Below are 25,599 nucleotides of genomic sequence, written 5' to 3' on the forward strand. Positions count from 1 at the left end.
TTATTATTATTATTATTATTTTCAGCGTTTATTTGACCTCTGCTAAGGTTTCACTCTTAGCTACTTTATTGAGGAAAAATGTATTTACTATGACTGTGATATGTGGTTAAATGACTAAATATGCTTGTCCTGCTACTACCTAAAACAACACATTTCACAAAACCTATCCCATGTATGTGACAATAAAACCTAATTTTTTTTAACCTTTTGTAATATTTGTTCTTGAAACTTTTTTTTTGATCTTGTGTGTTGTGTTTACATTGTTCATTCTATTGTGACAGGTGTCCTTGGGTTTGGTTAAGGTGCTCCATCAATAAGACTGACAGTCAGTCATCATTATTATCATTGTCTGTCTCAGCTTGGTAAATTAAAGGTGCTCACTCACTGAAACACCACCCTGCACCATCATCATCATCATCACAATGCCCTCTGTAGCCTAACATCACATCTCAGCAGCCAATTTGTCACTGTGTGTGTACGTGGGTCTGTGTGTGTGTGCGTGAATGAGTGATTGAGTGTGCACGTGAGCTCACATGCTTGTGGGAGACAGAAAGAGACAGGTTAGATGTGTGGATACGAGTACTTTGTACATGTGTAGTGTACTGTACTGTATGTGTGTGTGTGTATGTATGTATGTATGTCTAAAAAGCATTTGCAATTTCTGTAGAAGTAGGATGTTGTGTGGGAGAATATAAAGGTTTATTTCATTAACCCTTTGACACGTACGAGCACACGTGTGTGTGATCGTTCTACAGTGGTCCCTGCAGCAGAGGCTTAAACCTGTGTCATTAGAACACTTCTAGTTACGATTGACACAACAGTCAGCGTTTGAGCTGGCTACACTGTTTTGCCACAGAAATATTTTGCACAAACACAGTCTTTACAACTATATGTCCTGAATGTGAGCAGCTCCTTTTTGGATGCAGATGTTCAGACATTCACAGAAGTAGCAACCGCATAACACAATTCTCATCCAAATCTAAAAATGTAGACTACATTAGTCCTAGCACTAACTGAAGAAAGAGTGAGCTAATACAAGCAGTTGTATTTAGTTAACTCTCGGCTGACAGAAACCATCATATGAATTAGCTAATAGCAATTACTATTTACAAGTTATCACATGAGGGGTGAGCTCACCAGTGAACTCAATTATTTAGTAAAACTCTTTCTAAATGGCAAAAGTAATCCGACGGTGGGTAGAGTTTGTGCCGCCACCATGTTTGTTTATCCGCGTCAACCAAAGACGAGGTGACAAGATGAGTTGGGTCTGTTGAATTCAAAGGGGGTGTGTCGTCTACCATCATTCACTTTCCATCATTCACTTCCGTTAGTGTACTCGAAGATGAGTGAACCATCCCTTCACCTCGTTTGCTATAACATCTGTAACATTGTTGACAACTGTAGCATTGTAGCTAAGCCTAACCCTTTTCCTAACCTTAACTTCATTCTCTTAATCTCCTATGTTAATTAGCCTAACCTGCTGTGTTAGTTCTCCTAACCTACCACGTTAATTGTCCTAACCTGCGATGTAAACAAACCATCTGTGGGGACAAATCATCAGTATCACCACACTGGCAGCCAATCCCATCACCCCTGACACTCCCTTGGGGCCGTTCAGTGTTGTTGTTTATGTATGTAGCTAGTGGCCTAAGCTGTAGCATTAGCAATGTCTTTCAAATGACAACTCACAAACGTGGACATTTTAGGAAATTCAAAGTCTGAGTGTGAAAGTGAGGAATCAGATGCTGACAGTGACAGTGATGAGCTGCTCCCCAGCCTTGTAGACATTGAGAACCTTGAAAGTGAGAACCCCTTGCCAACCGACAAAGTCCCAGGTCCCTCTGAAGATGCTGGTGGGGATGGAGGCAGACCAACACTGGGTGAAGTACGGAGGGTCTGCGGTAGCTGGAAAGCAAAGCAGCCATTTCACCCCTCCTGGCTTTACTGTTGGCTTTGATGAGTCCCAGTCTGGAGTGCAAAGCCCCTTGCCATTTCCCTCTGAGGCAGAGTGCTTCAAGTGGTTTCTGACAGAGGAGCTGGTGGGAGACATATTGGAAGAGACCAATCATTATGCCTTGGAGCTATAGGAGAAATGAAAGCCACAAGGAAGGTGGATCACCTGACGGGAGAGAGAAAGATCAAACCAGACTGTGTGCTTGACTATAATCGCAAAATGGGGGCAGTGGATAAGGTGGACATGATTAACAGCTTTGTGGCATGCACTCAGAAAACCACCAAGTGGTATAAGAACATATTTTTCCATCTGATCAACACTGCTGTCCTCAATGGCCACATAGTTCACCACCAGCTAACAAGTGTAATCATTACTGAACAAGTTTATTTTTGTAATTGAACATACAGTTCACATACAAATCAAATACAGTTCCATTATGCAATTGTGTTGACAATATCTCACCCACCTCCCCACTACCTCTTCATCCTCTCCACCCCCTTATCCGCCCCACTCCATCTTCCAACTGTATGTAGCTAGCATACAAAGCTGTCTTCAATCTTCAGCAAGAAAGATGTCAAATTCCAGTTATGATGTCAAATTAGGTTCAATTCTCTTTTTGTGTGGTTTCTGAAAGTACAAAATAAAGAAGAATTATTAGCAATTATAATACAAGATCAGGATAAAGTAATGAAACAATACTACAATGAAGTGACATAATTACACTGCTATAAAAATAATACCTCTCATTGACAACATGACAATTATGAATGATATAAGAAACAGTAACTGAAGAGCTCCACAAGGAGGCAGGGCAGAGCTATGCTAAACAGGACAAATAAATACACAGGCAACAGTCATGATAAGGCCAGGGCAACTTCAAAGCAAACAACACAAGCCAATAGTTCTCTGACACCTTTAGCATTGTTTTACAGAACTTATAGAAAAATGTAGCTATGTAAGCACAATGGAGTTTAACACCATAAAGGTTCCGAAATTAGTAGCTTGCGTGTCCGCGGTTATAAAGGAAAACACACAGAACGCATTATGCTCCATACATTTATTTGTCACACGCGCCGAATAAAACAGGTGTAGACCTTACAATGCTTACTTACAAGCCCTTAACTAACAATGCAGTTTTAAGAAAAAATAAGTGTTAAGAAAGTATTTACTAAATAAACTAAAGTAAACAATAAATAAATACAAATAAAAATGAAAAAAATAAGAAAATAGGAAAATAACAAATATTTAAAGAGCAACAATAAAATAACACAATGTACATATGGTGTGGTACAACAGAAATTACATACCACCATATACAGAAACTGCATTATGATAAGGTAATAAGGCAATTATTTTGATAGGAATGCACACCTGTACAATGTAATTATTAGTAAGGAAAACAACAATGAAAGCAATGTGGGACCCAGACAGAAAATGTGCCAGGGGGAAAGTTTGGGAAGGTTCTGTTCTGATTGAAGATGCACAAATGTCTGCACACCTGACCTGGGGAAACACTGGGGGAGTGTTTGGGCTCTCATCGAAGAGAGAAGATTGTCCGGCTCACGTAGCTAATCCTCGCCTTACAATAGCATAGCATGCCTCAAATGTAAATTCTCTGCCACTGTGAAATGTGCTAATTCTATGTGAATTAATGAGGAAGCAGAACACACCTAATTTCAAACTGTTGTTTGAAAATCAAACTGTTATTTGAGAAGTTGAAAAACAAGTTTAAACATAGATAAATAGTGGGCAGCGTGCCTTGGTTTGAGGGCAGCACGGGTTAACTGCACTTTTGCTTAACAATCACATTTGAAAAAATGTATTTAAATTTTATTTCACCTTTATTTAACCAGGTAGGCCAGTTGAGAACAAGCTCTCATTTACAACTGCGACCTGGCCAAGATAAAGCAAAGCAGTGGGACACAAACAACAACACAGAGTTACACATGGAATAAACAAATGTACAGTAAATAACACAATATAAAAGTCTATATACTGTACAGTGTGTGTAAATGAAGCAAGATTAGGGAAGTAAGGCAATAAATAGACCATAGTGGCGAAATAATTACAATTTAGGAATTAAACACTGGAGTGATAGATGTGCAGAAGATGAATGTGCAAGTAGAAATACTGGGGTGCAAAGGAGAAGAAAAAAAATTATATGGGGACGAGGTAGTTGGGTGGGCTATTTGCATATGGGCTATGTACAGGTTCAATGATCTGTAAGCTGCTCTGACAGCTGATGCTTAAAGTTAGTGAGGGAGATATGAGTCTCCAGCTTCAGTGATTTTTGCAGTTCGTTCCAGGCAGCAGAGAACTGGAAGGAAAGGCGGCCAAAGGAGGAATTGGCTTTGGGGGTGACCAGTGAAATATACCTGCTGGAGCCCGTGCTGAGGGTGGATGCTGCTATGGTGACCAGTGAGCTGAGATAAGGCAGGGCTTTACCTAGCAAAGACTTATAGATAACCTGTAGCCAGTGGGTTTGGCGATGAATATGAAGCGAGGGCCAGCCAACGAGAGCATACAGGTCGCAGTGGTGGGTAGTATATGGGGCTTTGGTGACAAAACGGATGGCACTGTGATAGACTGCATCCAATTTGCTGAGTAGAGTGTTGGAGGCTATTTTGTAAATGACATCGCCGAAGTAAAGGTTCGGTAGGATAGTCACGAGGGTATGTTTGGTGAAGTGAAGGATGTGTGAAGTGAAGGATGCTTTGTTGCAAAATAGGAAGCCGATTCTAGATTTAATTGTGGATTGGAGATGCTTAATGTGAGTCTAGAAGGAGAGTTTACAGTCTAACCAGACACCTAGGTATTTGTAGTTGTCCACATATTCTAGGTCAGAACTGTCCAGAGTAGTGATGCTAGACAGGCGTGCAGGTGCGGGCAGTGATCGGTTGAAGAGCATGCATTTAGTTTTACTTGCATTTAAGAGCAGTTGGATGCCACGGAAGGAGTGTTGTATGGCATTGAATCTCGTCTGGAGGTTAGTTAACACAGTGTCCAAAGAAGGGCCAGATGTATACAGAATGGTGTCGTCTGCTTAGAGGTGGATCAGAGAATCACCAGCAGCAAGAGTGACATCATTGATGTATACAGAGAAGAGAGTCGGCCCGAGAATTGAGCCCTGTGGCACCCCTATAGAGGCTGCCAGAGGTCCGGACAACAGGCCCTCCGATTTGACACAGTGAACTCTGTTGTTGAAGTAGTTGGTGAACCAGGCGAGGCAGTCATTTGAGTCATTTTGGAACAGTAACCAGGTTTCCATCCAAACTTTTTATGCAAGTAAAGTACATGTCGGATAGAACATGTCACAAAACCGCACACTTGTCAGTAAACTTTCTCCAAAACAAAATATGCTAGACAAGGTGGGATCTTTTTGTGTTTGTAAAATGAATTATACGAGAAATGGCTGTGGAAAACTTTTATGCTAAAATGTTGATATCACAACCATCATATCGAAGTAAACTTGGAGTCACGCGATGACATGTTGTGTGGTCCCCCCACTACGACTCTGGAAACCTTGCAGTTTATTAGGCTACAGATAAAACAAGTTCTGATGAACTTCACAGCGTGGTGAAAGTGCAAGATGATGAGGGTCTTATTCTGGTGACATAATAATCGATGCTTGGCTGCCGTTTGACAAATAAAAATAATCTCCTCATGTAGGCTATACCTGCACTGTACCTGTGAGCTGTTGGCTAGAGCGCACGTGCCAATACCAGTGTGCACATTCGCTATATAACATTTTTGGGGACAAAACCATCAGTAGAGATGAGAATGCGATGGAAACCCATTTAAGTAGTATTTTTTATAAGGTACATGGGAATTTATCTGCAACAAGTCAATTTGATGGAAACACATCTCTTGTGGGAAAATGTGCATATTGTTTTTATGCAGATTTTTGAATATTCCCATGAAAATCTATCACCAATTGGATGAAAACCTAGCTAGTAAGTGTATTCTGACATCACATGCGTAAAACAAGGTTAAACAGTGTCTTATAAATAACTCCAGGGGAGTCTGATGGGGCAGAGCGAGAGTATAGTTCACCACTGGAGACATAATGGCTGCCACCATCACTGGACACACACGCGCAGTCCCACGCACACACACACACAAGTACTGCCAAAAAAGATATTGAGAATCATTCAAAATGACTTGTTTTATATATCTAAGTCAACTAAATTAGTTAACTCACTCAAATTGTCTTAACCTATGAAATCAAACTGAATCAGCTAAAAACTACATGTTTACTCAACTTAGAAATTCACAACCATGAAGTGAAATCTACTGAAGCAACATAACAGTTGTGCTGGGGGGGGCAGAGCTCATTAGAAATATACCCAGCATTCTTTGCAACAGAGTGACCTCAGTCAGTGCATTCAACAAAGGTAGATAAATAACCACATGTATAAAATAACAAGTAAAACGTTTCTGTAACCGTTACTGAAAATGTCGTTGAAGTGGCCTGTTGGTGAAATGAAAAAGACTATTATAAAATATATATATAAATAAATGCATGAGCAAGAGACAGATGGGAGCATATTGTTTCCTACTGAAATCTCTATTATATCATGGTTAGGGTTGTTCAGTCAATGTATAGTCTACTTAACTGGACAGTTAGATAGCTTAATTGAAAATATGGAAGCTAGCTATCTCTGCTTAAACCTAAACTGATTCAACTATAAGTAGTAGGTTATGCTGACAAATGGCCTTACCTATCTTGTATTAGTCAAAGTAAATGTGGTGTAAGTTGGATAGCTTGACATTTTAAGTTGATAGAGCTTGAAAAAGCCCATGCAACTTTATGACTGGAAATAATATGTTGAAACAACAAATCTGTTTTTACAGTGAGCACTCAAACAAACATTCAATGACATACCATATTTACATACACACACTGTTATTCTCTGCAACACGCACACTGTCTGCAGACAGGGCAGAATTACATTTTTTAAAAGACTTCTAAATCACTTATACATTTCGAAATCCCTGACAGTTTCCCCAAACTCTAGCTCTAACACACACATTCTTCCCTACACACACAGAGAGCACTTGTCAAAGTTCCCAGCAAACTCTGAGGCAGCATTTAAACCTGGCGACTGAGGTGCAGAGCATCTATCATTAAAGCCAGATGAAGGCTGAAGTGAACAATGTGTTCTCCCTCACCTCCTCTATGCCTCTCTCTCTCTTTGATGCCGAGCTTACCTCCAGAGGAACAACTAATAGACCATTATGTGAATGAGTGTCTGGCCTGTGAGGTGATATCACAGGAACACCTTGTGCCCTGGTAGTTAGTGTGTCTATTAAGAATTAACTTCTGATGGCGCTGTAATTATCATTTGGGACTGGAAGAGAGATAACGAGAGAACATACTAGGCTCTGACTGAATAAATCTGCATAATTTAGGCATGTACTTATTTCCAATGACAACTATTGCAAATCATAAGTGTGTGTGTGTGTGTGCCCTGTGTGTGCGTGTTTCTCTTATAAAGTTCCCATTCGCCCTCTGAAGAAGAACAAATGTCTGTGACTTTAGCTAATTACACTCCCCATGGATTCTAAATCAACATTAGTATTATGTGTGTGTAGGATGCTTGTGTGTGTGTGCGCTTGCACATGTTCTTGCAAGCTTGCATGTGTGTTTGTATTTGTGTGTGTGTGTTTGCTTGCATGTGCATGCTTTGTGTGTGTGTGTGTGTGTGTGTGTGTGTGTGTGTGTGCATGCTTGTGTGTGTGTGTGTGTGTGTGTGTGTGTGTGTGTGTGTGTGTGTGTGTGTGTGTGTGTGTGTGTGTGTGTGTGTGTGTGTGTGTGTGTGTGTGTGTGTGTGCATGCATGTGTGTGCATATGTGTGTGTGTGTGTGTGTGTGTGTGTGCCCCCTGCGTAGGTCAAAATAGCTGCCTTTGGCTGGAGGGTAAGCTAAGCTGCAGTAAATACAATTTCATGCCCAAGTCAATCCTTCACAGTGGCAGAATGCGACACAGAGAGAGAAGCATCTTTCCCCTGCATAAAAACATTTGCACTGTGGTTCTGTGAATGACACGGCATAGAGAACATCTACACAACATTTACACAACTGAACCTATAATGTATGATTATAAAATAAGAGTCTCAATATATGTGATGATGTGACAAGCTATTGCATATAGAAGACTTTCCTGGGCAGCATTTTGGCTGCAGAGCAACAGAGGATTAAATAACAATCCATCTCTGTAACTGATGCGGTGTGCGATTGATTGCCCTGATAATAATTGTAATCATTTATCTCCCGAATTGCTGTCAGTGCAGAGTAAGTCACCTTGTCACCTCACAATGGCCAGAACAAATCCAGCAGATCCAGTGGATAAGGGATCTGCAGTCGGTCCAGAATTGTGTTATGCTACAGTTCTACCCAGCGCTCCCCTCCTGGCTCCCTGCTCTCTGGCAGCAGTTAAACAGCCTTTTGTCAGGAGCTTCTGGTTAATCCAGTACAGTAGCTAGCTAGCTTGTCTCTCAGCCGGCTGTGCAGCAGCAGCCCCATTGACATGCAGATGTGGCAGACTGGCATCATAATGTGTTTAGCCTAATGCTAAACTAATCCACAGTGTGTGGGTGTGAGTGTGTGTGCGTGTGTAGCGTTGGCCTCAGTGCAGTGGTTTTACAGGGACCCTGCGGCGTTATCAGGTTTTCATTGGGGGAGGTGGTGGCGAGACAACACATCAGTAGTAGCCCTGGTTCCCCTGAGCGGAGTGAGATCGAGACAGAGATAGAGATAGAGACAGGCAGGGAATACTGAGAGGCTCCACTACATCATTGACTTTGACATTACCTCTGTGATCATTAGGTCTGAATTGGGTAAATGAATTGCCAATTTCAGCTGCCTTAGGCACAGCTGGGTATGTGCATGGGGGTGGGGGGCTGGGGGGCGGTGTGTGTGTGTGTGTGTGTGTGTGTGTGTGTGTGTGTGTGTGTGTGTGTCCGTACATGTGTGCGTGTATCTGTGAGCCATGTGCTCTTGCTAGACTGTTGGGGGAGACTGGGAATTCATGGAGGGCAGACATTGTGTCAAGGTCAAACCAATACATATACATTACCATTACCATAAGCAGTAATGCAGCTCTCCTTTAATGATATATTTACTTGTATATCATTTAAATAGGTAAAAAATTTTCATATATATTTTATATACACTGCTCAAAAAAATAAAGGGAACACTTAAACAACACAACGTAACTCCAAGTCAATCACACTTCTGTGAAATCAAACTGTCCACTTAGGAAGCAACACTGATTGACAATAAATGTCACATGCTGTTGTGCAAATGGATAAGACAACAGGTGGAAATTATAGGCAATTAGCAAGACACCCCCAATAAAGGAGTGGTTCTGCAGGTGGGGACCACAGACCACTTCTCAGTTCCTATGCTTCCTGGCTGATGTTTTGGTCACTTTTGAATGCTGGTGGTGCTTTCACTCTAGTGGTAGCATGAGACGGAGTCTACAACCCACACAAGTGGCTCAGGTAGTGCAGCTCATCCAGGATGGCACATCAATGTGAGCTGTGGCAAGAAGGTTTGCTGTGTCTGTCAGCGTAGTGTCCAGAGCATGGAGGCGCTACCAGGAGACAGGCCAGTACATCAGGAGACGTGGAGGAGGCCGTAGGAGGGCAACAACCCAGCAGCAGGACCGCTACCTAGGAGCAGGAGAAGCACTGCCAGAGCCCTGCAAAATGACCTCCAGCAGGCCACAAATGTGCATGTGTCTGCTCAAACGGTCAGAAACAGACTCCATGAGGGTGGTATGAGGGCCCGACGTCCACAGGTGGGGGTTGTGCTTACAGCCCAACACCGTGCAGGTCGTTTGGCATTTGCCAGAGAACACCAAGATTGGCAAATTCGCCACTGGCGCCCTATGCTCTTCACAGATGAAAGCAGGTTCACACTGAGCACGTGACAGACATGACAGAGTCTGGAGACGCCGTGGAGAACGTTCTGCTGCCTGCAACATCCTCCAGCATGACCGGTTTGGCGGTGGGTCAGTCATGGTGTGGGGTGGCATTTCTTTGGGGGGCCGCACAGCCCTCCATTTGCTCACCAGAGGTAGCCTGACTGCCATTAGGTACCGAAATTAGATCCTTGTGAGACCATATGCTGGTGCGGTTGGCCCTGGGTTCCTCCTAATGCAAGACAATGCTAGACCTCATGTGGCTGGAGTGTGTCAGTAGTTCCTGCAAGAGGAAGGCATTGATGCTATGGACTGGCCCGCCTGTTCCACAGACCTGAATCCAACTGAGCACATCTGGGACATCATGTCTCGCTCCATCACCCAACGCCACGTTGCACCAGACTGTCCAGGAGTTGGCGGATGCTTTAGTCCAGGTCTGGGAGGAGATCCCTCAGGAGACCATCCGCCACCTCATCAGGAGCATGCCCAGGCGTTGTAGGGAGGTCATACAGGCACATGGAGGCCACACACACTACTGAGCCTCATTTTGACTTGTTTTAAGGACATTACATCAAAGTTGGATCAGCCTGTAGTGTGGTTTTCCACTTTAATTTTGAGTGTGACTCCAAATCCAGACCTCCATGGGTTGATAAATTGGATTTCCATTGATTATTTTCGTGTGATTTTGTTGTCAGCACATTCAACTATGTAAAGAAAAAAGTTTTAATAAGATTATTTCTCTCATTCAGATCTAGGATGTGTTGTTTAAGTGTTCCCTTTATTTTTTTGAGCAGTATACATTACCGTTCAAAAGTTTGGGGTCACTTAGAAATTTCTTTGTTTTTGAAGGAAAAGCACCTTTTTTGTCCATTAAAATAACATCAAATTGATCAGAAATACAGTGTAGACATTGATAATGCTTTAAATGACTATTGTAGCTGGAAATGGCACATTTTTTATGGAATATCTACATAGGCGTACAGAGGCCCATTATCAGCAACCATCACTCCTGTGTTCCAATGGCACATTGTGTTTGCTAATCCAAGTTTATAATTTTAAAAGGCTAATTAATCATTAGAAAACCCTTTTGCAATTATGTTAGCACAGCTGAAAACTGTTGTCCTGATTAAAGAAGCAATTAAACTGGCCTTCTTTAGACTAGTTGAGTATCTGGAGCATCAGCACTTGTGGGTTCGATTACAGGCTCAAAATGGCAAGAAACAAAGACCTTTCTTCTGAAACTCGTCAGTCTATTCTTGTTCTGAGAAATTAAGGCTATTCCATGCGAAAAATTGCCAAGAAATTGAAGATCTCATACAACTCTGTATACTACACCCTTCACAGAACAGACCAAACTGTCTCTAACCAGTTTGAGAAAGAGGAGTGGGAGGCCCCGGTGTACAACTGAGCAAGAGGACAAGTACATTAGAGTGTCTAGTTTGAAAAAGAGACGCCTCACAAGTCCTCAACTGACAGCTTCATTAGCACCCGCAAAACACCAGTCTCAATGTCAAAAGTGAAGAGGCGACTCCAGGATGCTGGCCTTCTAGGCAGAGTTGCAAAGAAAAACCCATATCTCAGACTGGCCAATAAAAATAAAAAATTAAGATGGGCAAAAGAACACAAACGCAGAGGAACTCTGCCTAGAAGGCCAGCCTCAACAGTGGATATTAACATGATCATGTATTCACAGCTCAGCTGTTGTTACAGACAAAGGTTAACGTGTCTTTTAAATTGTCAAATCACATTTCTTGTGTGACAGTACAACATTATCTCAAGGTTCACTGTCTTCATCAACTCATCAATTCATTATAGGATAATGATGTTTGTGGGGTCGGGAGAAAGTATTGGTGGAGGAAGAGGTAAAAATATCAATCCATATGTCAACCTACACACAGTCTTTCCCTCCGTCTCATAATCTCTCTCACTTCATCTCATTTCCTGCATCTCTCTCTCCCTCCATCTCTTTCTCTCTCCTTCTCTATCTCCATGTCTCTATCCCTCCTTCTCTTTCTCTCTCCTTCTCTATCTCCATGTCTCTCTCCCTCCATCTCTTTCTCTCTCCTTCTTTATCTCCATGTCTCTCTCCTTCTTCATCTCCATGTCTCTCTCCCTACATCTCTTTCTCTCTCATTCTCTATCTCCATGTCTCTCTCCTCCATCTCTCTCCTAACTCCTGTACAATCCAATAAGCTATTACGCTACCATTGATCTTCTCCTCAGCCAAACATTTGCATTTGGGGCAGAAAAGTGATAAGCAGAGGGAATAGGGGAGGACAGACAGAACAGGGCTGTCTTAAAGGAGAGAAGGAGAGAGAGATGGAGATTTATAGAGTTTGGCAGGAGTTTAACACTTTAGCACCACTCTCACCGTGTCAGATCAATGCTGTCTCTCTCCTTTGTCGCTGGAAAAGTGTGTGTGTGTGTGTGTGTGTGTGTATGTGTGTGTGTGTGTGTGTGTGTGTGTGTGTGTGTGTGTGTGTGTGTGTGTGTGTGTGTGTATGTGTGTGTGTGTGTGTGTGTGTGTGTGTGTGTGTGTGTGTGTGTGTGTGTGTGTGTGTGTGTGTGTGTGTATTCACTGATCTGATGCCATTGTAAATCACTCAATAAGACAGGATGGAAGGCTGTGCTGCTGTCCAGCCACTGTCTGCTTGGCTCAGACTGCATCTTTTCAGGTAGACGCAGGATATCATGCACAGCAAATTATCACGTGTTAAATCAACACCGACAGTGATAAATTTAACATTGGACCAGTGTCTGTATGGGTCCACACTTTTGAGTGTTAAATTAACACTGTGCTTAGTGCTGAGGCTGTTATACTTTATCAGTGTTAGGGAATTAACACGTTCATTGTTACGCAATAACACCTTATATTGTATTTTTAACCATTACACCAAGAGGTCCGTATCTCTTGACAAGGCCACTCAGTGTTGAGTTAAGGGCAATAAAATTATATTTACAAGTCTTTATTGCCACATGCTCTTATGTAAGTATATACAAAGACTTCAGAACTGGCATCCGACATGCTCAAATTGTAATTAACATAACCGTAGACCCCTTAAACTGGTACAATACTTCCAGTCACAGGTGGCCAAAAATAATGATTTGAACGCCACGCACCCACTAACCCACGAATCGAATATAATTTCCCAGTGTGAGTTGCCATTTCAAGTGATTTGCAGTTACCACCCATGACTGTATTTGTTATTGACAGAGACATGGCTGTTGAATTCGTTCATTTTCAGTCCTGTGGACTTCACCAAGTGTTCCTGCTGTAGGTGAATGTTATTATTCAAATTAAACTGTTTATGACAATACTTTACATATACTGCTCAAAAAAATAAAGGGAACACTTAAACAACACATCCACATCTGAATGAAAGAAATAATCTTATTAAATACTTTTTCTTTACATAGTTGAATGTGCTGACAACAAAATCACACAAAAATAATCAATGGAAATCCAATTAATCAACCCATGGAGGTCTGGATTTGGAGTCACACTCAAAATTAAAGTGGAAAACCACACTACAGGCTGATCCAACTGTGATGTAATGTCCTTAAAACAAGTCAAAATGAGGCTCAGTAGTGTGTGTGGCCTCCACATGCCTGTATGACCTCCCTACAACGCCTGGGCATGCTCCTGATGAGGTGGCGGATGGTCTCCTGAGGGATCTCCTCCCAGACCTGGACTAAAGCACCCGCCAACTCCTGGACAGTCTGTGGTGCAACGTGGCGTTGGTGGATGGAGCGAGACATGATGTCCCAGATGTGCTCAATTGGATTCAGGTCTGGGGAACGGGCGGGCCAGTCCATAGCATCAATGCCTTCCTCTTGCAGGAATTGCTGACACACTCCAGCCACATGAGGTCTAGCATTGTCTTGCATTAGGAGGAACCCAGGGCCAACCGCACCAGCATATGGTCTCACAAGGGGTCTGAGGATCTCATCTTGGTACCTAATGGCAGTCAGGCTACCTCTGACGAGCACATGGAGGGCTGTGCGGCCCCCCAAAGAAATGCCACGCCACACCATGACTGACCCACCACCAAACCGGTCATGCTGGAGGATGTTGCAGGCAGCAGAACGTTCTCCACGGCGTCTCCAGACTCTGTCACGTCTGTCACATGTGCTCAGAGTGGAACCTGCTTTCATCTGTGCTTTGCACAGGGCGCCAGTGGCGAATTTGCCAATCTTGGTGTTCTCTGGCAAATGCCAAACGTGCTGCACGGTGTTGGGCTGTAAGCACAACCCCCACCTGTGGACGTCGGGCCCTCATACCACCCTCATGGAGTCTGTTTCTGACCGTTTGAGCAGACACATGCACATTTGTGGCCTGCTGGAGGTCATTTTGCAGGGCTCTGGCAGTGCTCCTCCTGCTCCTCCTTGCACAAAGGCAGAGGTAGCGGTCCTGCTGCTGGGTTGTTGCCCTCCTACGGCCTCCTCCACGTCTCCTGATGTACTGGCCTGTCTCCTGGTAGCGCCTCCATGCTCTGGACACTACGCTGACAGACACAGCAAACCTTCTTGCCACAGCTCACATTGATGTGCCATCATGGATGAGCTGCACTACCTGAGCCACTTGTGTGGGTTGTAGACTCCGTCTCATGCTACCACTAGAGTGAAAGCACCGCCAGCATTCAAAAGTGACCAAAACATCAGCCAGGAAGCATAGGAACTGAGAAGTGGTCTGTGGTCCCTTTATTTTTTTGAGCAGTGTATATCAAAAGGCCTTACTTTGATGGCCAAGTCCTACCCTAACCCAATGGTGCTAGGCACCTCCTGGTTTACAGGCCACATCAGGCCTGCAAGTCACATTATACTGGCTTGCAAAGTGATGGGTAATTCCTATTAGAATCCAGACAGAGTTAGGACATCCAACAATTGGAATTTTTATTCACCCACAACCTGCATTCACAATGACTGTCAGGGTTTGGAGACTGCCTAAACCATAAAAAAAATCACCACTAGTTAACACTGGCCAATTTGCTGTGTATGTCTATATGTCTATGTGTTCATGCATGTCACAAATGTTGAAGCCGTGTTGAAGAGACCAAACTGCATGCAGAATGTGGATACTCATCTTTTAATATAATTAAGTAAATTATACACAGAAAACAATCACGACAGGCTACTTATGAACAAAACGAATAGCAGTGTTAACTCAACTACCCACAAAGAACAAGACCAAACACACCCTAATATATAGGACTCCCAATCAAAGGCAACTAGAAAACACCTGCCTTCAATTGAGAGTCCATACCCCAATTAACTAACATAGAAACAGAACAGATAGAAAACCCATAGAAACACAAACATAGAAAAGAAACCCAAAACCCCGGAATACATAAACTACCTACCCTCTGCCACGTCCTGACCAAACTACAATAACAAATAATCCTCTATACTGGACAGGACGTGACAATGCACTAGTACTGTATGGGTGTAATATGTTTTTATGTGTGTGTAGTGTGTAATGTGTTACATGTATATGTAATGAGCCTGTTGAGTAAATGTATGTACGTGATATGGTAGCACATGGTTTGACCTATAGATATTAATACCATGTAACCTGAAATGATGGTTTGCCAATGCACACTGAGGCAGAACCGTATAGAAGCACAAGGAGTGAATTGTGAGTTGAGATAAGAGAAGCGAAACAGGGGGTTCTAGTATCATTAAGTCATTTCATCCACTTCTTTGATTATGTAATTAATCCCTACACCGCATCATCATCTCCTTCTGTCCTCTTTTCTCTCATTCTCCCACTTCCCTCTGCGAGAATGGTGGTGTTTATGGTAGGTGTGTAGTTACAGATGGTTCTGAAACAAGTCAGCGGTAGTAACAGACAATTCCTGACTGCGGTCAGTTTAGGAGAGGTGATGACGACCATCACGTGAGCTGCCAACCCCCCATTATTCTCTCTTTCCCCCTTTCCATCAAATGTTCTATTTCTTACTTTTTCAGGAGATCTGTCTCTCTCTGTTTCCCTCCCTCACTACAGAGACTTGGAGGCATGTCAGGACCAGCAGCCACACAGACCGGTTGCAGCTGAGCTTAAGCTGTGACAGCCTTCTAGCTTCTGGGGAGAGGAAGAGAGAGAGAGAGGGGAGGGGGGCTAGAGAAACTCTAATACTGACAGCTCATTGAAGATCCTCTTCAAGTCTCTCCTATTCAAAGGATCTTCCTCTCTCACAACTAAAATAGCTCCTGCTCACAGCGTTTCGGATTTGTAACCGGTTTTCCAAATGTAGCAAATGTTTTAAGTAGCTACAGTCACAATGGCACCCGCAATAAAAGGCAACAATGAAAGATTATCCTAAAAAAAACTAAACGAATTCTGGTTGTACACTAAAAAGAGGGATAATGGTGGAGAGGAGGAGAGGAATGAAGAGCATGGAAGGGAGGGAGGGAGGCAGAGAGACAGAGAGAGACAGAGGGAGGGAAGGAGTAGGAATGCCAGCAGGAGAGTCATGGAGTAAGGGAGGGTAGGGGTTCACAGAAGCACAGAGGCAGAAAAAAGAGAGAAATTTGAAATGGGGAGAGGAAGTGGTGCACAGAGTGAGGGAGGGAGAGAGAGAGAGAGAGTGAGAGAGGAATACGGGGGAGCTAGGTTGATATCTGCAGCGCTCCAGCTGTGAGCTTAGCCTCCCCCGTCACAGTAGACTCAAGTGCAAGCTTTCACCACTGCTTAACCGCCAGAGAGAACGCAGGGGGAGGGAGGGATGGATAGAGAGAAGGTTTGAGGGAGAGAGAGCACAGGAGAAGAGAAGGGGAGAGGAAAGGGATGATGCAGAGTGGATGTCTGTGTTTATTCTGTCTCTCAGAGGAGCTGGGCTCAGTGGGAATGGCTGATTAGAGGAGAGGTGGCTGTCAAGTGTAGAGCTAGTCTTTACCCCATCTCTCTCTTTCTTTCTCTTTCTCTCTCTTTCTCTCTCTCTCTCTCTTTCGCTCTCAATCTAGTCTCTGAGATGCTGTTAGTTAGTGATTGAGGAGAGGGGGGATTGAGCAGAGTACTGAGTGAGTCCTGTGAGTCTGTCTGTCTGTCTGCGTGCGTGCGTGCATGCGTGTGTGCCTTTTACACTACAGATCATCACCCCAGTACCACACTGCTGAACATTAATGGACAACTGACGTCGATCACTTTGTCTCAGGAAGTGAAGGAGTACATTCTGTTACATTGACAAACAATAGAAAAATACCACTGACTGTTTAGATATATTTTGAATAAACCATCTCTCTCCCTCTGTCTGTCTCTCTCCAGGCAGCATGAACCGTCCGGGGGCGGTCCCTGCCTTCCTCAGGACCCCCACGGTGATCCCGCCCCCGCTGGACATGAAGCAGTTCCTACAGTTCCCCATGGACACAGCTCCACCACAACACAGCATGGGTCTGTTCCACAACTTCAACACCAACAGTTACCCAGCAGTGAGTAAACGGACTCCACACACACATGCAGGCACGCACCACACGCGCAGGCACGCACCAAACGCACACACACACACACACACACACACACACACACACACACACACACACACACACACACACACACACACACACACACACACACACACACACACACACACACGTAGACTCCCCATCCCCCTGTGTCAGCTTCTTTTACAACTTCAGCACTGTGGCTGAGTGGACAGCAGCAGGCAGGCACACATACACAGGGTCACCTCTCCACTTGGCCGGGTTCCCAAGAGCACGCAAATAAAGCATACACAATGAGTTTCCACCCTGACTGTATATTCAGAGGTCATACACTCTGTTTTAGCGGGGGAAATATAGCCTACTGTTTACTGTAAAAATACATCAATACTCTGTACGTGTTTGTTGCCAACTTCATATTCTGCCTTATGCAGTACATTGGGAATAGTCAATGCTATCTATCTAATGGAGTGGCACTGACTAGTCAGACCATGGGGAAGATTTCACACATCAACCATCATGTCTCAACACATCAAACAGATTAGCATTCCACAGATCATCCAGCTGCATTGTTGTTTCAATGTGTGTGTTTCCACTGAAAAGCATATTCAACAGTCATATTCAAAACAACATGGTCATGTTCACAACAACACAGGACAGAATGTAGCAGAGAGATTTGGTAAATGACTAGCCTATAACTTGAAATATACCACTAGTGCAGTCTTGATGCAGGCTGTCTGACAGAATATCATGGTGCAGTCTTATACCTGTAGCAGTCTGCCTGACAGAATATCATGGTGCAGTCTTGTACCTGTAGCAGTCTGTCTGACAGAATATCATGGTGCAGTCTTGTACCTGTAGCAGTCTGTCTGACAGAATATTATGGTGCAGTCTTGTACCTGTAGCAGTCTGTCTGACAGAATATCATGGTGCAGTCTTGTACCTGTAGCAGTCTGTCTGACAGAATATCATGGTGCAGTCTTGTACCTGTAGCAGTCTGTCTGACAGACTATTCGTCGTAATTGGCTTTGGTTTCGCATAATATTCCTGGATAGAGGACAGTGGGATGAATGTGCCTGTCATTTAGAGGTGTCTTCTCATGAATGAAGACAGGGGATGTATTCTAATTAAGTGGTGTGGTTTTATAGGATGACCCTCAATAATCAGCGGACAAGTGATTACAACTCCCTGTGGCAGCATGAGGCTTTGCATATACACAAAATGCCCAGGCAAGCGTTTTACTGCAATACAATAAGTTATGGCTAATCAATTTTATAAGTGGCACAGCCAGCGTTCCACATAGTCAGCGTTTTTAGACAAGGCCCCATTCAGTTCATTTCCAGATTGGGTTTCAAGTGAAGGTCAGCGACAAACAGTGGTGCACAGGCCCGCGTGAGAGCCGCACACACACAGATGGGCTCACACACGCGCGCACACACACATGCACTTTCACTTTCACACACACACACACACACACACACACACACACACACACACACACACACACACACACACACACACACACACACACCCACACACACACAGCAGACACTCCCATAAACCAGGTTTCCATCCAATCATTTCATGCGCGTAACGTTCGTCCGATAAAAATGTCATGAAAGGCCTGATGGAAATTTGTTGGTAACCTTCCAAATGTCGACAAAACCAAATACGCTAGTCAAGGTGGGATCTTTTTGTGTCTGTAAAATTAATTACGCCAGAAATGGCGGTGGAAACGCTATTATGTCCTAATGTTGATATAATAACCATCATATGGAAGTAAAGTTGGAGTCAAGCGATGACATGTTGTGTGGTCCCTCCCATTTACAACTCAGGAAGGCAAGTTATGATGAACTTCACAGGCTGGTGAAAGTGCAAGGTGATGAGCTTGATGCTCCTTTCCAATAAATATCAAGGGTCTTATTATTCTGATGACGTGATGATTACTTGGTGTTACCTTAGATTGTAAACTCTCATGGTCAAAACATAGAGGGTGGGTTTCACCAACATGGTTTAAATTTATCTAGGATTATAGCTAATCTAGGTTTTGTAAATCTAGGTTTATAATAATCAGAGATGTGTTGCTCCACTTAATTTTAAATCTGGATCAGTAAATCTATGATTAACGGTTTTAAACTATGATTAGTGACATGTTACACCAATATAAGAGGTATTTTGTGAGTTGAAACGAAGTGGCTAGTCTACTTGACAAATGAGGCCACAAAGTTGCTGTTCCTTGATAAAATAATAACAATGTAATGTTAGAACTTCTGAAACTCCATCGTGAAAGGTACTCATGGGTTGGCTGATTTGAAATAAAATCTGATATTTGCCAGTACTAGACAGAAAACGAATTGGTTAGCTAACATTAGCTACTGTAGCTAGCTAGTTTATAAACCGAGCTAGCTAGCATACACTATTATTTATTATTGTCATTACTTAAGGTTATTTAGACATGTTTTATTTGTCCGCTAGCCACCTCATCATGGCATGTCAAAGAAGTTCAAAATTCTTCATTTATGAAAAAAAAACTATTGTTGAAGCTGATGGAGGAATTTAGTAACGTACTGGAGGATAAAAAGACAGACAACACGACTGTCAAAAAGAAGGAAAAGACCTGGGTCATTTTATGCGGCAAATGCAATGGATCGACATGGATTAAATAGAAGAGAGACCCAAATTGGATGAAAGCGTGCTGGATTTTTTTAAAGCAAAAGCCAAAAAGGATGTGGCAGAACATATTTACCCTGATAACCTCTAGAGGGTGCTAGAACAGAGGCCGAAAGTACACCAGACATAGCAGACGCAAGAATTTGATAGAAACTTCACAGACATTGATAAGTAATGTATGAGATTGAGAGAACCACTAAAGTTTCCTAGTTGTTGTCAGATAATGAGTGACATTCTGATGAGGACCTGTTATTGTGACAGTCTGTGCTTAAACTCCGCCATGGGTCGTTGGACAAGTATGTGTAGCTGAGAAGGAAGAACCTTCATCTTTACTCAGTTGCCTCAGCTATAGAAAATAAGTTAAACTACCTCGTACCCCTGTACACTGACTCAGTACTGGTACTCCTTGTATATACAGTGCATTCAGAAAGTATTCAGATAGGGGTTGCTCAGTTCGGACACCAATAACATAGTCAAAAAAGGGGAACTGTAGCCAACATAATCTTCACTCCAAATCTTCAGTCCAAACCTACAACCTGATTTTAGACAAAATTACCTGGAACAATACCTACTACCAAACCAACGACCAGCAAAAGAAACAGAAACACGAAAACACTATTCAACCTGGAACTGAGTGAGTAATGTTTAGTCTGATGCTACTTTTAAAGCCAAGAAGAAAAATCAATTACAATGATATATTTGTACTATAAGGACTGAATTCTAAGTTAAGGCTACCAAGCTTGCTAGGACAGAACTTATCTGGCTGCAACTTCAATTAGTACTGAGGTGTGAAGTGAGAGGTGTCAAAGCACTGAGGTCTGAGGTGAGAGGTGTCAAAGCACTGAGGTCTGAGGTGAGAGGTGTCAAAGCACTGAGGTCTGAGGTGAGAGGTGTCAAAGCACTGAGGTGTGAAGTGAGAGGTGTCAAAGCACTGAGGTCTGAGGTGAGAGGTGTCAAAGCACTGAGGTCTGAGGTGAGAGGTGTCAAAGCACTGAGGTCTGAGGTGAGAGGTGTCAAAGCACTGAGGTCTGAGGTGAGAGGTGTCAAAGCACTGAGGTCTGAGGTGAGAGGTGTCAAAGCACTGAGGTCTGAGGTGAGAGGTGTCAAAGCACTGAGGTCTGAGGTGAGAGGTGTCAAAGCCCTTGAGCCCAACAATGGTAGGATAGTTTCACAGCCTCCCCCACCCAAATGCAGAGGCCTTTGAAGCCCCCTCCCTCTGTGCAGTGGTCATTACAGTAAAGTACCCCCTGGATTCATCTCTATTTTGAACTGATATGCAGCCAGGACACTTCAATTGTAAATTACCTTAATAAGAAACAATATTGTTGCTTTGATCACATCAGAAGATATACTCCAGAAAGGAGTGCTTTGACGTTGCAATCTCCAAAATACAACAGCCACAGGACAACTTTGTATGGACGTCATAAAGGACCATTCGCTGAAACTGAAGAGATATAGCTAGCTAAAAACCTCCTTTTGCCTGTGGAAAAAAAACAGTGGACAGAGACTTGCTAGATACGTTAGCTAGCTAGCTGGGATTATCTACAAGGAATCTGCCTCCCGAAAAAAGAAAAAAGCTTCTAACAAGTGGGTGTGACACCTACTCCTGTTGCCTGCTGCCCTGCTGCTTGGATTCCACCTGGCGATCTGTTCACCGTCTGCCCTGGTCTGTCTCCCCCTGTCTGTTACAGGTACCCCCGCCACACTCCCCCTTCTCTCCCGAGCTTTCGCTCGCCTCCAGCACACACGCACTTACATACACACAGCAGACTTTGGACTGATCAGAATTTTAGGTAGGCAAATGAACTTGTGAAGCTATTTATGTGAGCTTACTCAGAAACACTTTAATTAGGTCCCCTGTGGCTCAGTTGGTAGAGCATGGTGTTTGCAATGCCAGGGTTGTGGGTTCAATTCCCACAGGGGACCAGTATGGAGAAAAAAAATGTATGAAATGTATGCATTCACTACTGCAAGTCGCTCTGGATAAGAGCATCTACTAAAATGTAAATGAACTGCTATAGGCCTATTATTTATTTATTTTATCTCAGACTTTTATAGCCTACTGGACTCATAGAGAGCTACTCTCTCAAGTTATCTTGTTGGGGCGAGTGACTCTTTGAACTTACAACGATTAGCCCCAAGTCGTCATATTTTTTGTTGTTGTGCTTTATGCTATTTGCCTCATGACACCTGTGTGCTTTGTTGACTATGAACTTGCTTGTTTACCCAACCATGGGACAGACTATGTTTGTTCCCAAATACGGGACTCTGACTCTCTATTGGTTACACAGACTCTTGGCCTCCCCTCCCGTCCTATTCTATCCCTCTCTCGCCGGCTTTATATTCATGTTACCTGATGAAATTGCTCTACAATATGATCTTGTTGCCATCTGATGCACATTCAAATGTCATAAAAAATCAACACTGCAGAGCTCTCCCTGTCCTCTGCCGTGCCCTGATTGTATTACTGCTGATGATATCTGGAAATGTGCATGTACACCCTAGGCCATCTACTGTTGCTAGCCCCAATTCTGACTTGTGCTCTGATATCTGTTTCACTGATTTCTGCTCTCATAAAAGCCTTGGTTTTCTGCACGTTAACACTAGAAGCTTATTACATAAAATGTATCAATTGAAAGTGTGGGTTCACAGCTCCAATCCAGATGTGTTGGTCATTACTGAGACTTGGTTAAGAAAGAGTGTTTTGAACACTGATGTTAACCTTTCTGGTAATAACTTTTTTTGGCAAGGCATATCTACCAAAGGTGGTGGAGTGGCAATCTTTACCAAGGAACACCTTCAGTGCTCGGTTGTCTCCACAAAATCTGTCTCCAAACAATTTGATTTGCTGGTTTTAAGCATTAAACTTTCAAATAACTCTTTGACTGTTGCTGGGTGTTATCGTCCACCATCAGCACCGACCTGTACCCTACCTGCCCTAAGCTCTCTCCGGGCCCCTTACACTAAGTCTGAATTTGTCCTGATAGGTCACCTAAACTGGGACATGCTTAAACCACCTGACCAAGTCCTAAAGCAATGGGACTCCCTAAATCTTTCTCAGATTTTTCCCAATCCCACAAAGTAGGACACCGAACACCCAGAAAAGTCTACTATCCTTGATGTTATCCTCACAAATAATCCTGATAGGTATCAGTCTGGTGTTTTCTGTAATGACTTTAGTGATCACTGTTTTACAGCCTGTGTTTGTAATGGCTGCTCAGTGAAACGACCTGTCCTGATTTGTCATAGACACTTTGTCATAACTGTTGAAGCCGTGTTGAATGGACCAAACTGCAGGCGGAATGTGGATACTCATCTTTTTAATATATAAGAGCAAAGTATCCACAGGAAAACCAATAAACAAAAACGACTAACAACAGGCTAACAGGCTACGTACATACCAAAGACTAGCAGTGTTAGCACAACCACCGACAAACATACTCCTAAATATATGACTCCCAATCAGGAACAACGATCACCAGCTGTCCCTGATCAGGAGCCACACAGACCCACATAGAAATACAACACCCAGAACACACATACACAGACATACTCTGTCACGTCCTGACCAAAACTACACAACAACACCCTCTGCTGGTCAGGACGTGACACGCTTGCTAAAAAACTTTCATGAGCAAGCCTCCTTCATGACCTGGCCTCTGTAAATTGGTAAAGAATCAGCTTGATCCCTTCAAAAACGCTTGAACCTTATTTTTTGATATTGTAATCTGGCAGAGTTACTCCACCTCAAGAATTCCATTTGGCGAATGGCTCAGCACACGCATACTCACGCTGACTGGTTCTCGTTCAGGCAAATTAGAAATAAGTGCACTCAAGCTATCCAGAAGGCCAAAGTTAGTTACTTTAAGGAGCAGTTCTCTCTCTGTGGGTCTAACCCCAAGAAGTTCTGGAAAACGGTTAAAGACCTAGAGAATAAACCCTCCTCCTCACAGCTGCCCAAGTCCATTAATGTTGATGATGTTGTTTTTACTGACAAGGAGCACATGGCTGAGCTGTTTAATCACCACTTCATTAAGTCAGGGTTGATATTTGACTCAGCCTTGCCTCATTGCCTGTCCAACATTTCCTCATCTCCCACCCCTTCTAATGCGAGTAGCCCCAATGCGTCTCCCTCTTTTCCCCCTGCCCCGCTACAAAGTTTCTCCCTGCAGGCAGTCACTGAGTCTGAGGTGCTAAAGGAGCTCCTTAAACTTGACCCCCAAAAAACATCTGGGTCAGATGGTTTAGATACTATCTTCTTTAAGGTTGCAGCCCCTATCATCGCCAAGTCTATCGCTGACCATTTTAACCGGTCTCTCCTCTCTGGGGAGGTTCCCATTGCTTGGAAGGCATCCACGGTGCATCCTTTATTTATAGGGGGAGATCAAGCTGATCCAAACTGTTATAGGCCAATTTCAATTTTGCCCTGTTTATCAGAAGTGTTGGAAAAACTTGTCAATAATCAACTGAGTGGATTTCTTGATGTCTAAAGTATTCTCTCTTGTATGCAATCTGCTTTCTGCTCAGGTTATGGATGTGTCACTGCAACCTTAAAGGTCCTAAATGATCTCACCATTGCCATTGATTCTAAGCAATGATGTGCTTCTATTTTTATTGACTTTGCCAAAGCTTTTGATACGGTAGACCAATCCATTCTTGTGGGCCGGCTAAGGAGTATTGGTGTCTCTGAGGGGTCTTTGGCCCCTCAGAGACCCCTTTCCCGCAGGAGGCCTTTTGCCTTTTGGTAGGCCGTCATTGTAAATAAGAATTTGTTCTTAACTGACTTGCCTAGTTAAATAAAGGTTAAATAAAAATAAAATAAAATACAAATTTATAATGAGGACAATAAACAGGCAGTGAGCCTGGCTGCTTGACTTCTAAAGAGTTTGGGTGCACCACACACCATACAGTATCATACTATCCCATGGATCGAGTGCTCCCCACCTCTATCAAGAGTTCAGAGTATATAATAGAGTATATAATGATTTCTCTGCCAGCCCTGTATGGTGTACAGTACAGCCATGGGTGGAGGTATGAAGAGAGGAGAGAATGAAAGATGGGAGGTAAAAGTGGCTTAATGAGTGAGGTCATAATGGCAGAGAGGAAGTAGAGACAGGTGGAGAGAGGAGTGGAGGGTTGGAGGGAGAGAGATCAATCAGCCTGTTCAAAACAGCTAGACAAACAGAGGGATAGGGCTACAGAGAGAGAGAGAGAGAGAGAGAGAGAGAGATGTTATGAGACAAAGATGGCTAACCAAAATTGACAATAGGACATGAATAGGTGAGTACAGTGACTTGCCGTCTTGTTTGCGCACACACACTGTGACTTCACAGATCAAACACCTTGTTGTTGGCATACAGTATATAGAAGTGAGTGGTGAATACAAACAAATTAATTTAGAGAGACAGCTGTATTCTAGGGTAAGGACCTTCTATGTTGTAAAATTGAGAGAGAGAGAGCGAGAGAGAGAGAGAGAGAGAGAGAGAGAGAGAGAGAGATAGGTGGGTGGGTGGAAGGTGGGGGACTGGGATTGAATATCCTTATAACACATCAGGAGAGAGAGAAGGGAAAGAGAGAGAGAGAGATAAAGCGAGGGAGAGTGAGCACTCTG

At 43.3% G+C, this 25,599-nt stretch overlaps 1 protein-coding gene across 4 annotated transcripts in view; it reads left to right on the forward strand.

Annotated features, from left to right (window-relative positions):
* LOC115207825 (zinc finger protein 385A) overlaps positions 1-25,599 on the forward strand; it is an 82,926-nt gene that overhangs the window by 23,304 nt on the left and 34,023 nt on the right. For all 4 annotated transcript variants that reach the window (XM_029775320.1, XM_029775322.1, XM_029775321.1 and 1 more), the window contains one exon: positions 17,146-17,309. In XM_029775320.1, the coding sequence (XP_029631180.1) occupies positions 17,146-17,309 (164 nt within the window). The remainder of the gene's footprint in view (positions 1-17,145; positions 17,310-25,599) is intronic.

This window comes from Salmo trutta, chromosome 14, assembly GCF_901001165.1.
Source record: "Salmo trutta chromosome 14, fSalTru1.1, whole genome shotgun sequence".
Taxonomy (NCBI): Eukaryota; Metazoa; Chordata; class Actinopteri; order Salmoniformes; family Salmonidae; genus Salmo; species Salmo trutta.